The sequence below is a fragment of the Xylocopa sonorina genome, chromosome 4 (assembly GCF_050948175.1).
Source record: "Xylocopa sonorina isolate GNS202 chromosome 4, iyXylSono1_principal, whole genome shotgun sequence".
In the NCBI taxonomy this organism is placed as follows: Eukaryota; Metazoa; Arthropoda; class Insecta; order Hymenoptera; family Apidae; genus Xylocopa; species Xylocopa sonorina.
Window position 1 is genome coordinate 7,836,801 of NC_135196.1, and position 17,363 is coordinate 7,854,163.

Genomic DNA, 17,363 nt, shown 5'->3' on the forward strand with positions numbered 1-17,363 from the left:
TTAGGATCAATCTACAGTGCTTGCAATTTATTCAGAAACTACTTTGCACGACGCATCTGAAAGGTAAATGTACATTGTACAAATTCTTTAGACGGCGCTGCTGGTCTGTTCTCAAAATGGCGATCCTTTCGGTCATCGTAGGTGCTATTTATTGGTCTTCCACATCGATATCATAGTTTCATGGTTTCACTTACTGTTCTCATCAACGTAATTGACTACGACTACAGGAGTGCTGTATTAGAATTATCCGACCGATAGGTAAAAATAATTGACCAGTTCCTCTGTTTTCCGCTCTCCAATGACGGATCGGGAAACGATGACACGAATGGCGTGTCGTTGGTAACCCAACGGAACGAGTCTCTCTTAATTAAAAATCGTGAAATCCGGCCCCCGTCGTGTCCCTTTGTTACCGCTTTCGTCATCCATCGTTTCGTCCGTGTAGAAAAAAGGCCGCGCGTCCGCCCACGGATTTTCCATAGCGTGTCGTCGAAAAACGATCAGCGGAGCGGGACAATCATTGCTCGCGTCCGCCATCCTTTCGCTCGCACGCGTTCACGCGCGCGCGCGCGCCAGCACCCTTTCCTCCCTTTCTGTCCGCACGCATCGCACATTTTTTTTTCTCTTTTATTGTCTTCCTCATCCTTCCCCATTCTTCTCTAACTTCGTTTTATTTTACGCGCAACGTTCCACCTGAATTTATCATCTGGATATTATTCCCTCTGAGTTTGCGATTGGAAAGGAAATATTGGCGCGGCAAAGGTGTTCGTGTTTTACGAGAAGAAACTGGTGTTTTAGCTTGCAAACTTTTAATTCACGATGAAAGGTGCATTTCTCAAGGATCGAGTGATTAGTAAATAATCGTTGGCAGAAATTAAAATAAATGACTGTAACTGAAAAATATCCAACAACTCACGTTATAGAATGCATGGAACGATAACAAAAATCCAGCCCATTTTCTTCGTTGCATTTTACAGAGCGCCACGTCTCCCGGTGCCAGCAACGATGGCCTAACGAAACAGCAACTGGAGCTGATCCAACAGATTATGCAGCAAACCCAACAACAGCAGCAACAGCAACAGCAACAAACATCCGCGCAACAGCCGCAACAGCAACGCAACAATTCCACGACGACAGTCACAGCGCAGATACAGAAAACGCAAAAGCCGTCCGTCAAGTCCACAACCTCGTCCGGGAACGTGTCGAATAATTCTGGAAGTTCGAGCGCGACGAACAACGCGAGATCCAGCCCGAAGCCGAAAGTCTGGAGTCATGTACAGGTAAGTAGTGTCATGCTTAATTAATCACGTCTAACTATCTAAACTAGACTAACTCATAAAGTCGATATTGCTGCTACTCGCGATGAACCGTCGATACGAACGAATCAACGATTTTTTATCCACTTGCGTGTATATTATTTATCGTTTAAGCGACACGATTTAAACGGCTGAACGTATCGCGCGATGGCCACAGCGTTTCGTGGCATTCCACAACGGAATTCCTGCACTGGCGGAATGTCCCCAGCGACAAAGAAATATCTCGTCGACCATTACTTAATAGCGACTGATCATTGCGCCGCGGCAAAGTGCACGCATATATTACCAGGGATGTTGCGCGTCGGTCGCGAAAGCATTTTAACGAGACATGGGGCTGGCATCGCGTCTAATGATATATTTTGTCATTACAACTGATCAGCGGCGGCCGTTAAAGTGCCGGTGGATCGGTGTCCACTTAAATCATGGACAGGGGGCAGCCACATTCGCGTTGCTCGATTCGTCCTCCGGTGGCTCTTTTTCCCCGTCACCGGACGATAATTCGCCAATTTGCATCGGCTCCCTTTTCGAACGCGATAATTAATCTGTTATTCCCGCTCGGAAAATTAGGTCGTTTCGGTTTTGCGCCCGCTTCGCCCCTGAGAGCTCGATTAACGTGAATCACCGTAACCTCGTTAAGGCTCCTCTTTGACTACGCGGCTGGCGAAAAAATTCGATTGAAATTGGAACGAACGCTTTTTATTAGTCGAACTGAGAAACACGTTTCATCTGTCGGATATACGTACGCGTTGATCAGATGTTTTTCATCGTTCCGTTTTAAAGGAGGATGTCCTGAAACAACGTTTGGGGAAAATTCGACGGGGTTTTTTAACCTTTTGCGCTCGAACGGTGATTCTTATTCGCCACGATGTTTCGTTTGGCAACTCGAGGGGCGAGCAAGAGGCGACTGTCTCTGTTTATGCTGAATTTCGTTATCTCCAGTTGATAGAAGCGAAGTGTTGGTTCGGGAATAGGTCCCTTAGGCTGGTTTATGTCTTGGGTTGGAAACTGACATTGTAGAATAGGGATTAAGATAAAATTCGTCTACGACTGTAGTCCTGAATACGATGTGATGAATTTATAGAAAATTTTGTTGATAAAGTCGTCGAGCGCAAAGGGTTAAGATCGGTTTTCGAGAATTTGCCTAGCTGCTACGTTGGGTCGTAATTTTTATACGTTATCGCCGCAACGAATTCGATCTTTGGTTGCAAATTGCTTCCTCAAATTATAAAGAATAGCTGCAGGTATTTGCGGGCGTTAAATGGGATTTATCTGGTTTCGAGTACAGTGGTGTTAGATAGAAGCGTTATTGGAACGCACTCTCGTTTTTAATTGCGCTTCTAATAGAGGAGAACACTCGTGGAAATTATTTGTATTTCTCTGGGATAAAAGATCGTTCGCGATTGCTAGTTAGAATTAGTCAGAAGTTGGAGAGGAAGCTAATTGGACTGCAATATACACGTGTGTGCTCTTTTTTCATAGGAATTTAGTCATTACAATGTACTTTGCTTAACAAAATAGAAACTCGTTAAAGCTCTGTGGAAATTTGAATGCTCGACGGCGTTTCATTCGAATTAATTTGGAATTCTGAAAGAAAAGCAATCTCGGTCACTGACTCGGTTTCTACGCTCCTGAATTGTTGATGCAAGAAATACGATCAGCAAACGAGAACGTTGCTGCCGCGAGGTATTCAGTTGCTAGCCCACCTAAACGTATCAGCTGTACGTCTTGCACGTCGACTTAATCGATCTAATAGTGGTTACTCAGTCCACCCTGGAGACAAATTGTTTACCCGTTTCCTCCAATCTATACATAAGAACAATAAACGCCAATCGCGATGCATTAGCCAGGATCAACACATAATCCTCGCGCGCCTTTGCATTCATTTTTTATCATACAGCATGTACATTCCAATACTGTTCAACTGTTCAGAGATTTCCAAACGCAACGATCGATCTGAGAGAATGCGAAAGGAACAATTTCTTCTCTTTCGTTACATTTAACCTAGTCTCTTCAAATAAACTTCTGCAACTATTTTATACACCCTAGTTGATTACGAGATCTGTTTGAAGTAGTAATTGCAACTCGAATTCTTGCCAAATTCCTTTGAAATCTCTATAATTAACAGATTCGTTCGAAATATTCAAGTAATCCTTAAATATTCTAAACGTCCCATTTCCACACACTGGTTTATCCTCCCAGTGATGTATCCTAATTCGAAATTCTATTTAAGCGTGAAATTGTAATGTCCAATCGTTGTCGAGCAGCCTTCGGTCCATGCCATTAAACGCAAGTAAAATCTGGCGCCATGTGCCAAGGTTGTTCGAATTTCGAAATCCTTCGGTTCCACTGTCGAGGTCATCTAATTTCCGAGTGAATGAAATTTATAGATTTATTTTAGTTCCTTATTTCACCGCCCCACGGAACAGTTCCTGTCATGCGCAATACGCTTGTAGCGTACTTGTTTTTCTAGAACTCGTTCAGAACTGCTGGCGGTGAAGTTCCATTTACTTTTAAAACTGGTTCGTTACGATTCCAGAAGGGTAAAGGTAGCTCGCATGTGCACGCTATAAGATTTCGAAATCTGAACTGACGTTGGATTATCGTATCATGATTTTCCTAAACTCTGTATCCTCCATTTTATTCATCTCTTAATTTTCTCTTCATTACATAGAAGACGTCTAACACTAAAATAGCAGTTGAACCTTTGCGTGCTTTCATTTAGAAAAATCAATAACATCTGAAGCTACCTAAATCATATCTAAATCTTCAACAATAGCAAGTAAATGGATCGTATCGTACACTTCAAGATACTCCTTCTACCTAAACTAATACTAACTCGAAGCGATCTCGAAACTATTGTTCCCAAAATGTAAACCTCGAGCGCAATTTTCTCATTACGCTGTCCTTTGGCGCGCCAAATCATCCCTTAAATTTTCCATCATCGACCCGCGGGGCAGGCTGTAGAGGGAAACCGAACTTTCCCGTTTTATCACCTTCTTCGTAGTTGGAACGGCGGTTCAAGTCTGACCACTAGCGCCGGAACCTTTACCACCGGCGCTAACTTCATTACGTTAATGGCATAATAACCATTGTGGCCGGCGGAAGAGCTTACCCGCCGAAACGTCGACATCTCTAAACAGAGCAAGAACCGAGCTCTCCTTCGAAATCGATCGAATCGCCATTAATATGTATGAGATCTTTACCGAGGAAACGACGGGAGGGGGTGGATGAGCGCACCCTCTCCCTCTCAGCCCCGCGCGAAAGCAGACGAGAAGGAAGAAATCGTTGGAATCTTCGTTACCCCGGGAAGGGTCGAGATGGGAAACTGATCGTAATTGGCAAGGAATTCGTGGACGAACTGGGATTCCCAGGGACTTTCCAGTCGCCTTCGTACGCGAGACGGAGGAACAATCGACGCGGCTGGTATCCCTTCCGGTTTTATTCCATTCCGCGAGATCAAAGGATGACCCTGTCGCACGGAGGGGATAAATAATTTCGCGTACAGATCGATTGTTGGCGTTCGCGTCTACTGAGAGCTCGCGAAGGGAACCTTGTGGTTTCTTGACGGAGAAATTCCGTGAGATAGTTGAAATATTCTAATCTTTTTCTTGTATTAGGCTATAAATGTACATCTACTTGGCGCAAATTTTCAAGAGAAAGGTACTTCCGATTAAAAAAAGAAAATGACAGCGTGACACTGCCATCGCCATCGACAAAGGCTACCACCGTCCAATCTCCGTGGCGTCTATCGTTCCCATTAATTTCGAAAAAGCATATTTCACCTCTCTGGTCCCGTTGACGTTGCGAAATCCAAAAGGATCAATCAACGTAAATTACAGGGACGCGGAATCGGCCCGCGTAGATGGGAAAGAAACGCGCGGACCAATCGCGCGCTCCAATTCCGCCGGAAATAGCCGGTGGCCGAGACGAGAGGCGGTGATTTAAACCGGCCTGCCTAAAACATTTAGCCGGCCGGTAGGGAAAGTGAAAGAGTAAACACGACGGCCACAAATTGCGAAGGTAACGATCTGTTCTTAGTCACCGTTCTGGCAGCTGAACTTTTCGCTGCAAATAGTGCCTTTCCCTGTCCAACGGGGTGTTAGCCTGTTCGCGTCGCGATGGGACAACCGCGTATGCAGCGTGGCGACCAATTTATTCACACATAGATCGTGTGACAAGTGTATGAAATAGTAAGAGAATGAGAAAAGATTTTTCGATTTTTTCCTGTTTTCTTTTCCTTTTTTTTTTTCTTGCTCGTTTGGATGGATTCGAGAAATTATGCGCATCAGTCTCGATATTTCGTTACATTTCGTTCGATGTACTTAGTTTCTTGTTTATGCCAATTGCAGAGCATACATTTTTAGTGTTTCTTTTACGACTTGGTTACCTCAGAGTTCATACCATAAATGTTTTCGTATAAAGTAAGGTATCAGAGGGTTACTCATTGTCTGTCTTCTTATTTTACATATTTTATTATATAGATATATCGTAAACACATGTGGGCACATGTTGTACCGTACAACAGCTGCTGTCGCGCAACGTTTTCAGCTTTACACGCTCGGTTTAACCGGCTCTCATTCACACGACGCGTGTCAACGACAAATCCGTGCACGTTCCTTCTCGCGTCGCGACACCTTCGTCGTCCATTTTACTCTAGCCGTTTCAAGGCGATGGCATTCTGTTTTTCAGGGATCATATGGTAATTGAAAAAAAGATTATATATATTTTTGACTAAATATTATAATCATTTGAGCCTGCTTGTAAAGCAACACTCTTGTAGAAAGTGATTTGCAATCTTACAGTGTCTTGAAACTTTGCATAGGTGACAGAAAAATGATATATTTGAATCTTTTATTTTAAAGTATATACACAGTAAAAGCTGCTTAGTAGATATACACGTAGGTGTTGAAAACGAAATATCTTTATCGAGAATCGTGGTATATTTCCAAATATTTTTGCTGAAATGTGCAAAATGAAATTGATATTACGTAGATGTAGAGATGAAAGGTAACTCGCTGTTCTGAATATTATACCCTAATTAAAATGTTAACAACAGACTTGATAATTCTCATTTCTTCAAGCAGAGAAATCTTGCGCATACTCGAACCGCGTCTCGATCCAAACAAAATAAGACTGTTTACTTCAAAATATACATCTAAACCGTAACATTTCCGCGGACGAGAACAAAATTCCTTTGCCCGCGAATAAAAAAGTTTCATCAATCCGTAACGCGAGGATATATTCGCGTCTCCCGCGTGTCCCATCCCTTGGCACCTAATCTCGAACACGCGAAACCGCAAAATTTGTTCGAGCAACTGCTGTCGGGATCAGGGAAGCGGGTGGGGGGGCGAATTTTATAAATCCGTGCGGTGCACAGGGCACGGGCTGGCAATTCCCCGACACAGTTCCAGGCGCAATGACCCGCGAAAGCGAGAAGAGAAGGAAACGAGATCGAATCGGGAAGGATTTGCAATCACAAGTAACCCGCTCCGCCGGCTTCGACCCCTACCCTTGGAGTTCGAATCCGAAAACCACCTGCCCCGACTCTTTTCAATCGCGTCGCGGACGGCACAGCTGCGAACCTAACTCTTGGACGTCGAGGAATATTAATAAAGAACCCCGGGTCGGGAGAGAGGAGAACGGTCGCTCGAAAATTATTCCATCGGTGGCGGCTCTCGCTGGGACGAACGGGGGAAGGGTCGGGGGTTTCCTCGATTATCTTAAATCGTTTTCCCCGGCAAGGCTTCCGGGCGGCGATCTCCGATCGATACGAGGCAATAACAGTTACGACTCTGGAACGAGCGCCAGCTCGCCTCCACCCCGTTCGAATATTATACCAACGTGTCGGCTGAGTTTGATTATCTTCGTTAGATGTCGCGGCGTTATGTTTGATAGCCGAGCTCGCGAGCTTCGCGGCGATTGCCTTCGATGGAAGATCGGAATGGAGTCTTCTCTGAAATTGTTCTGCATCGATAATCGTTAATAACGACGCAGAAAGCTGTGCTACGTGATAATATATCGTGTGCGAGCAAAATTATCAACTACTTTACCTCTTCATCTCGATTACCACGCGTCGCAATGAAACCACCCTGAATACGAACCACAGTAATGAAAAATCTCCAGCGCAGCTAAGATATTTTGTGGCTCGATCGTCGATAGCTGGAAGGAGAATGCCAGAGCAACCCCGTAGAGGCGGAAACGTGACGCAGGTTGACGATCGTTCGATTGCATTAATATGTATGCGCCTCCGGTCGGGCATCGTCCAGGATAGGCGGAGGGGTGGGTTCCAGTTCTAAATAGACCGGCTGCGATGATAATAAATATCTCGCGGGTTTGCGTGGCGGTGGAGCGTTCGCGAACGTGCGCGCGAATAAACTCGTGGAACGAATCGTCGCCAGGATCGGTAGCCCAACGGAGACGGTTGCCACCGGTCGTCGTTTTACCTAGCCAGGGCTATAAGGTAGAGTTCGTAACGAGAGCGTGGATTAAATTAATATGATCTGGTACACGGTCTTGGATACGCCCTGGCATAGTAATGAAGGGATCGAGGGGATTCGACCTGTACGCCCGACGGCTTTATCTTTATGGAGCCGAGATTCGTATTTGCGAGGCTCGTCTGGCTGGTTTTGCGCCGCCATCGGCTAGCCGGCTGCCGCGTCCAAATGCGTTTCCGGGTTTTCCCGCTTTTCGGCTGTACACGCGATTATTTACAGCGGAACGTTCGCGACCAATTTCGTCCGCGATACGAACCGTGTCGTACTGAAAGATTCAAAGGTTTTAATGCATCCTAATGATTTTGGCGTAGCGGACAGAGCGGGAAATGTTTTGTACTCCAGAGCCTCGTTTATAACGGGTTTCGTGATGTTACAATATGTGGACTGGTTGACGCGTTTAAATGCATTTCCGGGTTTTATGTTAGCTGGATTGGTTCTTGTTCGTTGAAACGTTTGTGGATAATTTTGGGTGGATATGGTATTCGACCGAGAGGGTTTTAATGGTTCTTACGAGTTATTCCGCGCGCGTAGATGCGTCTTCAAACTGGGAGGCGTTGCGATTAAAAGCTTCGCGATGATTTTCTCGCAACGAGACTGTAGCAGCGCTACAGTTATTTTCGAGTGAAATTGCGTTGCGATCAGGGAAATAAAACATAGCGAGAAATATAAAATCCTGGATACCTCTCGGAGAAATAGATACGGAGGGGAAAAAAAAGAAAACGAAATAAATATAAATGTATTCCGCGAGCTTCCTCGCGAATAGTCAGGAACAGTTACAGTTATAAAGCACGTTCCCCGCGATACGGGGCGAGTTTGTTCCGCGGAAAGAGGGCAGTCAGCTGCGAATGAACTGTAACTTTATGTACGCGTACATTTTACGAGCTCCCGCTACGGCAGAGTGTATAAAAATTCCGAGGAAATTGTCAAGTCGTGGGCCCACGTCGATACGGGCCAATTTGCACGAACTGTTGCGATATTACGTTAGCTTTGTTGCAAAAAGGAAATTCCATCAGCTCTTCCTGTAACGTAATCAAATGTCCCTGCATTCTTCAACTAAATAATTTACGTACGCCATTTATTTAAAGTACAACTCAATTCAATGCGTACATGTATTTATACCTAAGAATTGGATTTTGATTAATTCGTTCTAACGAGAAAAATGATGCAGTTGATCTGTTAATGTGAATTGCGAAATATTATATTACGTAGTTAATTAAGGATCCCTGCTGTAACTACAATGTTTTCCATTGATCAAACTGTGCGAAACTGGCGTGTGCGCGCAAAAAGGGGATGTAATTTCAATCCGAAGTTGAAATAATGCCAAATGCACAGTTGAAATGATACGTCTACCGGGTTGCAAATTTGTGAACGCGAAACTTCGTGACGTAACGTTCGTGGATGTTGCTTCAATGAACTACATTTAGAATTGCCCCGTGTTTTGCTTCGCCTGTTGCTGTACAACTGTTATAACGAGATGGAATTACGAAGCTTCTCAGGTATTTGTGGAACACTGTTAGCTTAAAAGTATTCTCAGTTAAATACGTCCAATTTATAGTGTCTCGCAAAAATCTTGCAACACATTCAAAATTGAAACACTACTCTAACACTCCATTAGAAATTCCAACTTCCACAAAAAGATATTCCCCCGGAAAAAGACTGTCGCATATCGCGTTAAACAGCTGGACAACTATCGAGTAACTCAAATTTTAACCAAACACCCGAGAAACTCTTGGTCCGCTCGTTGAACAGCACGAGCAGAAGCACGATGGCGGACGCAGACTTGGAGGACTCGCTCGGCAACCGTTTGAAAGGGTGAAAACCTAGCGAACGGAAGAAAAAGGAATCCAATTTCATCCGTTGGATATAAACCCGCAGGGAGACCATGCAGATCAGAGTTCCACGTCGAGGGAACGCGTTCTCGGAGCAGAACGTTCCGTGCGCGCAGATTGCGAGCGCGATATTCTCGCGAAGCGTCGAACGATCTCTCGCGCGTACCACGATCATCCGGAAACGGAACACGGCTGGAGAGTCTCGAGGGCGAATAAGAATTACGAGGGGTCGTTAGGTTCGCGGGCGTACCGCGGGGGCCGCGGAGGACGAGCGGGGACGTTCGGTTGCGCGCGTACAACCGCCAGACGATAGAGGGAAACGGAAAGGGAATAGGAGCGGTTCCGTTGTGTGTCGCGGTCGTTTGCACTATCGTAAGTTTATGTCGTCGGTTGCAGGCTAACCTCTGCCAGGCTCTCGCGCCCTTTTATACGACACGATAGTTTCATCGCGAAACAGCCAGCGCTCGCATCTGTTGCCTTTCCCATTACCGTGCGAACGTATATCAGCCCATTTGCCGGCCGGTAAACTCGAGTGCGCTCTCAATTTCCCCATCTCTCTCGCCCCGTTTTCTTTCCCCCCGTCTCGACCTTCTTTTTTCCTCTTATTTCCCTCTTCGTTCATTTCCCTCCCCCCTCGCGCTGCTCTCGTATGGTTCGTCATCCCTTTTTCGGGACTCTCTCCTTCGTCGTTCCTCATATTTATGTCAGAGAAATTGAAAAATGTAAGTAGAAATCAAAGAAGGAGAATACAACTATTGATTATTAATCGTGTATCTTGAACGTTATTTAATTGTAAACATTGGTTGCACGATGCCAAGGAAATGCTTGCGAATCGGTAGCGTGAATTCTCACCGGGTATCGTTAATTATTACCCGTCGAAAACACTCTACATTGTACTTATTTCTACTCGTTACAACAGTCCGCGTAAATGCATCATTAATCACTAAATTAAATCGAAATCCCTACTTAATAACTGTTGAAGCGTCGCAACGAGCACATTTTCGGGAGCACGTTCTTATAAATACCTCCGAAGATCTGGCCAAATTACCGAAAGAACCTACGAAAATAGTCGGTGTAGTTATGTTTGCTCCAAATTCGAAAGGTCGGTGCGAACCGTCTGCCAAATGCCCGCCGATATCTCCCTCCCTCGTAAAATCGAAGCCGCGCGCAAGTGACAAGATTCCCAAGTACGTTTTCGGAACTTGAAACTGTCTCGCCGACCGGAAGTGAAAGCGATCGTTCCCTTTAAATAACCCACTGTCCGAAAAAAAACGAGTCGCTTCGCAGGAACGAGTCGCTTCGCAGGGGGACGAAAGGGGTGGCGCTCGTTCGCCACCAACGACGAGGAAGAGAACGGCGTGAAACCTGGCCAACCCGACTACTCCTTCGGTTTCGCGCAAGACCCGCGCAACGTATCTTCTCACAGTTGGACCTGGTCGGACCGGTGTCACGTGGACACCCCGTTAGACGAAAGAATTTCTCCGTCCACCCCAGAAGGAGACGAGGACCCCCAGTGAACCGCGAGGGACCCGTGAGGCACCCCTAGCGTCGTTCTACGCGCCTCTCTTTCCCTCCAGAGGGAAGACCCCCCTCGGACCGGATGATAACCAATGAACGGACCAGCTGGCAATTTAGCCGCGGAAAAATCTTGATTCCCAACCAATCGCGCGGTACTTTACCCTCTTTACCATTTCGAGTACGTTGGCCGATCGCTTGGACGGCCTTGAAAAATGCGAAGCACGTGTGTTTCTCCTTTCCGATCTTTATTGCTGCCGTCGAACTCGAAAATCTGGACCGACAGCTGCTGGCTTCGCGCCTTTTCCTCCTTTATTATTTTCTTCCTCTTGCCTTCGCGCTTTTACCCGCTCATTGTTCGACGCTATCCCCGGACGATCTTCGCTCGTTGTTTCTGGTGGTTAATCGCGATACGTTGGAGAGCTTTAAAGGGATGCGCTCGACGCTTCCTGTTCCGATCTGGGTGTCTCCCCCGATGAATCGCGACGATTTAAATTTTAAACCGAAACGAACATGCTAATGGCCCCTCGTGGCTCGTTCCACGATATTCTTGCTCCATGTTGGGTCCTCTCTTTCTCGCGCACGATGGACTGGCAGCGTTCGTCTCGAGGCTTCCTTCCGTCGAGGTACACGTACGTACGTGGCCTCGATCGTTCCGTTTCATCGTTCTCGACGCCGCCCACGGAATTTCTATCGGTCGATGTTACGTCGAAATATATTGGCTGGAAATAATCTCCATTTCCAGGACGCGGTTGGCGCAAATGGTACTTTAAGAGCGCGGTTTTCATCGATAATATTGATTCGTAGGTCTTTTTTGGTATAGCGTTATTCAACGTCACTAGACAAATCACTATACCCATTTTGTAATTTCGACTGAAAATAACTTTTAAATTTATACAACGCGGCTATAAAATCGTTGCGCAAACTCATTAACGAGACATTTCATCAAATACAAATTCAGATACGTTCTCCAACAAAATATCCACGATCCAAGTTAAGATTCTCGATCGATATCGCAACTTTTTCAAACATCTCGAACATTCGACCAAGCGTTCCACCGCTTTCAAAGGCAAGCTGCGTGTACCACGAGCAACACTCGTCGAGCCTGTTCCCGCGATCCGACTCGTTTCCGTCGATCGAGCAAATTATTTGAGAAGTTCGCGCGAGGCACGCGTTACGGCGAAGGAGCGCGTCCTGTTCCTTGGGATCGATCCGTTCGCGAGCGTGGATGGAGGGGCGGTTCGTGTACACGAGGAATGATCGTTAATGGAAGATGTAATTGGAAAATACTTGGCGCGCCTCCGTTCAATTCACCTCCGTGTTTGTTCGCGATACCGTGCCAAGCTGCGGCGAGTTATTGCAAGAATCCTGCTACTACCCGCCGCCATAATCCTGCCGCGCTATATAAACACCCTGCACCCCCGCCTAGGCGTCCTCCTGTGTACGCTTTTACCGTCGACGTCGTCTTCTGAACAGAGATCGATGCGCGCCGGATACTCGACAGCCGATCGGCCCCGCGAAATATGCGTTCTCATGGCCTGCGAAAAAATCATTTCCTTCCGCCCCCTGCGAGCCTAGCGAGCCACGCAGGGTTACTTTAAAGCGGGAATATCCAATATAAATACCGCCCTCCTTTTTACGAGACGATCTCTGACGACGGTGCTTCGCTCCTCTTCTCCGTTCCCCCCCTGTACGTCGCGATAGCGGTGGATCTTTATTTCTGACCCTTGCTATTTTAGAAGGGTGGTTTAACGTATATTGTAAACTGTTCGATTTTTTATAGTAAATGAATTTCGTTGTTTCGTTAGAGAGAGGGATTTTTATGGTTGTTTATTGATGTTAATACTAGGTGGAGATAAATGATATGTAGGATCAGATTTAGGGGTTGAATTGTGTACAAACGTGAACGTAGTGGATCAGTGAGAAGTGGCGCTAAATAGAGTAATTTGTAACTGAACTACCACGCGCTTGTATTAAGAGTAAAGTTATGCCAGAGTCAATGCTTTCGTTTGGACTTTCTTCCATGTCCTTTGCAAACTTTGTTATTTTATCATTTCCCTTAGAGACTGGCATTTCTTCGGATGGTGTTCTAGTATTTCCAGTTTCGATTTGCACATTCTGCATGCATTTTCCTCATTTCGATTCCAATATACTTTTGTTCCTTCTCTCATTTCCGTAATTGTTATTATTTGATCTCACCCCTTATGATCTACCTTACGATTTTGTTTTCTCGTATCGTAATTTACACTCACTGTTGTATTTTCCAATCGTTATCAATCGATCAGTCTCAGCAGGCTGGATCAAGTGTCCTCAAATATTTATACACGTTTAATTTAGAAATCATTACATTTTCACTTGAAATGTTCTTTATTTGGAAACTGTATATTTTACAGAACACTATCACAATAAAAGTAACTACCACGTTACACGTGAGATATATTAAAAAATGCGGCAGACAAAAGATACATCGGAGTCACTCGGTAAACCCAGCGAAGTCGCGGTGGACACGCACGGAATATTTAAATTTATCTATGCAAATAGGAGAAATATTTCAGATAGCGAAGTCGAGTGTCTTATCCTGTGCACAGTAATTCACGCGGGTGTTACGCGGGAAGCGATACGAAAAAGTTGAAAAGTAAAATTAAACACTGCAACGTGCAGTTCAATTATTTCCCAGTTTCTCCAGCAACTAATCTAGAAAAAATATGGATCGTCGTGATAAAAAAAAAATCCAGAAGAATACCTAAGAGCGGGGGAACGAATCGCAGGAAGTAAAGAGAGCTTTAAAAACCGCGAGATTTAAGCGAGTCGACAAAGAGGCGCCTATTCCAGACTAAAAATTGAACTTCTCAAATTCGTTCGCGGAGTCCAGCCATTGTTCCACCCCCATTACGGCCGCGAACATCGTTAAATACCTTTAAAAGCCATTATCCCTCGAACTTCGTCAATCCTTCAGGCAGCCTTTCCAGCCAGTTCCGCGGTGCGCTCTTAAAATCAACGAAACCACCACCTCTTCTTGCTCAACAATTAACACCCTCGTTTCCTTCTTTCCAACATTTCCTGTAACTCTAAACACAAAGCGTGGCTCGCGACACCAACGCCCTCGCTACTCCCATCAGACGCCGCCATGTTGTATCCCGTAGCGCGAACTTATCCAGCCATTATTAACGTCGCTGAACTACCATAAATTAGCAATTCGCCGATGAACTTCGCGCAGGATGGTAGCCTCGTTTAAACTACGTGCCGACGATCGCGAATCCCCAAGCAGGTGGGATTTCGTTCCGCGGCTTCGTGGCGTTTCGGAATCTCTCGATGGCGGATTCGATTCCTCCAGAGTTGGATGTCTAAAGAGAAAACGATCTTCAGAGACGGACGCGTAATTGGGAGGAGAGCGTGAGCGAACGAGACACGGAAAAGGGGATCGCGAGCGTAACGGAGGGTGGCGCGCGGGGGTTGGTTACGGGGCGAGTCGCACGTGGGCTACAAAGCTCGTCGAGAATACTCTTGAAAGTGAATACTGGTATCCAATTGCAAGTACCGGGGCCGCGTCTCTAGTTGTTCAAAGTGTGCATAACAGCCGGGTAAGGGTAGGAACTAATTGGCAGGTTGCTCTCAAGAACATAAATACGAGGCGAGAGGATCGTGGAGCGATGGAAGAGGGATGATAGGCGAGGCGGGGTTCGCTAAGGGGTTAGAGGGGGTGGATCGTTGGCTTTTAGAGACGAGGCGGAAGAGAGAGCCTCCGGGGAGTCTCTCGTTGCCACGGGATGACGAAGTGCCTCGCAGGCTTTGAAGCCTGCCATTTTTGCCGAACCACCGGTGAACGCGAGAATATTGGATAACGTGGATAAAGATGTATCGATTTGGACGATGCACGGTGCTCGAGCGGATTCTGCCGGGCGATGCATTCGAGAATGTCTTCGTGATTAATCCTTTCAGCGCAGGAAATTGTGTCGATATGTCAAAGGGGTTGAGGAAAGAAAATCTCGTGCTAATCAGTCTACAAGGATTTCGTTTGGAAACTATTTCGTACCGTTCGAAATATTCTTCAAGTGTGCATAAAAATTTGAAACATGTATTTTTCATTCGAAACTCCACGTGCACAGAGATCGAGAACATTCCTCGTCATCGAAACCGTATCTCGACGAATGTTCACCATAGCAAACGTACAGGAACAGAATTACTATAAAAGCGAACACGATCGTTTTCTCAAACTGTGCTCAGATCGATCTCGCGTCACCGGGTGTTTTCGAGCCGGGAACAACGTTAAACGGCATCGTGGTCGAGAATGCAAGCAACAGCTCGCCCCGGTGTGCATGCACCCACACGTTCGACGGGCACGCGTACGCGCTCGCTGGTGGAATGGAATTACCAGGGGATCGGACGCGGATAAAAAGCGGCCGCGTATCGCCGGGACGCGATCGATAAATTTAACCAATTCCAACCGGCGCTTTATGGACTCGTTATACGACTGCTATCGTAATTATCTCCATTGCGAATTTATACGTACTCCCGCGCGGATCCTTTAATCTCGTCGGCCGCGCGCGTCCGGCGACGTATTACATACCGCGACGCCGCGTTATTAACTCGCGGCAACAGGGTTAATTCGTGCACACTCTGCAGCTTCTGCGTACAAGTTTTATGGGAATCTGAGACACCGTTTCGACGAGCTATCCTCGCGTGATGCGGCTGGCGATGTCAAGGAATTATTTGATGTGCGAACAGTTTGAACGCGACTCGATTTAATCGATATTGTAAGGTTAAATAAGTCGAGTTATTTGAAACATACGGTCGTTTCTCATTAATCGAGCTAATATACCTGACTTTGAGTTCAGTGTTTGGGAGCCGTAAGAATGATAAAACAATTATCGATCGGTACACAGCCCATGCTCAGACCGTAAATGAACGTTTAAAGTGCCTCGCGAAAGGCTTAACGTGCCTTCGATACTTCTCTGCTGCTTAGTCGAATTGCTGTAACTATCATTTCTATATATCCGTAAAAAGTATAACTGATCGAATTGCAACTATCTATGGTATTTTAACTGTTTAAAAATATTCGTGAAGACTCCAGAAATGGAATATTCTCTTTTGAAAATTCGATCATTACAAAGATTGATACTTATTGACATTACTATCCTTTCTCCAGGTTAGAAAATAGATTTTCACACAGTTTTGTAATAGTAATCGTATGCTGCTCTTTCTCTTTAAAGAAATTATTCCTTTTCGTAATTTTTCACCACTCGACCCAGAACGTTTCAATTTCGAGGCGCGGTATCGATTAGAACGAAGCTAAAATTAAAGGGTGGAAGTAACCAAACCAATATTTCACGAGCGACCGTTTTTTTCCATCAGAGACATTCATGCAAGAGCGAACTGTACGGTTGCTGAACGTTCGCGAAGGAATTTTTCCCAGGAGAAATAAAAATACCGGACCAAAAAGAGAAACGATGCGAAAGACGGATGAATTTATGGTCGAAGGGAACGAAACTGTGAATTAATTGGAATTTACTGTGCTTTAAAAATTGAAGCCGGTGTCCACAGTTGATGATTGCGCGGGAACGAGACCTGTGTATTAAAGGATTTTTTCAAAAATATCCATTTATCTACGGTTTTTACTGTACACAGTTTACTTACTGGAACGCAGGAGCGAAAGTTTCAAACGTGCGCGAACGGGAATATCGAAAAATTTACAATCCATTGCAACGATTTCAGTCCAATAAAATTTATCGATACGTGTATTTACACTTGCGACGCTACATAAAATTTATTTACTTGGATAAAAGGGAAGAAAAATTAAAAACATCCGAGCAAAATATTTCAAGATTAAAAAGGACCGTGTACAACCGATTACTCGATGAAATCGTATCGACGAACAACGTATATACGTATACGTAATACCTACATTTTCCATGCTGCGTGTATAATGTATCGAGACAATAGAAACAAGTGAAATTACGCTTGCAAACAGAATACATAAGTAATTCACGGTGTGAATTCCGTGTGTAAAATTGTAGGCAGGAAAAGGAGACCGCTCCTATCGAGATATCTGTTTTGCGAGGTGGTGAATGGGCTTCTCTTCTCGAATCGCGGTGATTGGAAGCGCAAAAAGTCCCGCATCGGCGATACTCGGTCCAGCGGGGTTGAAATTCGCGGTACAGGGATTCAAGAGGCACGCTCTCACGCTGCTTTTTGCTCGCATACAAAGTCCTGAA

At 45.4% G+C, this 17,363-nt stretch overlaps 1 protein-coding gene across 8 annotated transcripts in view; it reads left to right on the top strand.

The window, feature by feature from the left end:
* Positions 1-17,363, top strand: part of LOC143422621 (uncharacterized) — a 458,375-nt gene that overhangs the window by 393,596 nt on the left and 47,416 nt on the right. For all 8 annotated transcript variants that reach the window (XM_076893399.1, XM_076893398.1, XM_076893405.1 and 5 more), the window contains one exon: positions 975-1,277. In XM_076893399.1, the coding sequence (XP_076749514.1) occupies positions 975-1,277 (303 nt within the window). The remainder of the gene's footprint in view (positions 1-974; positions 1,278-17,363) is intronic.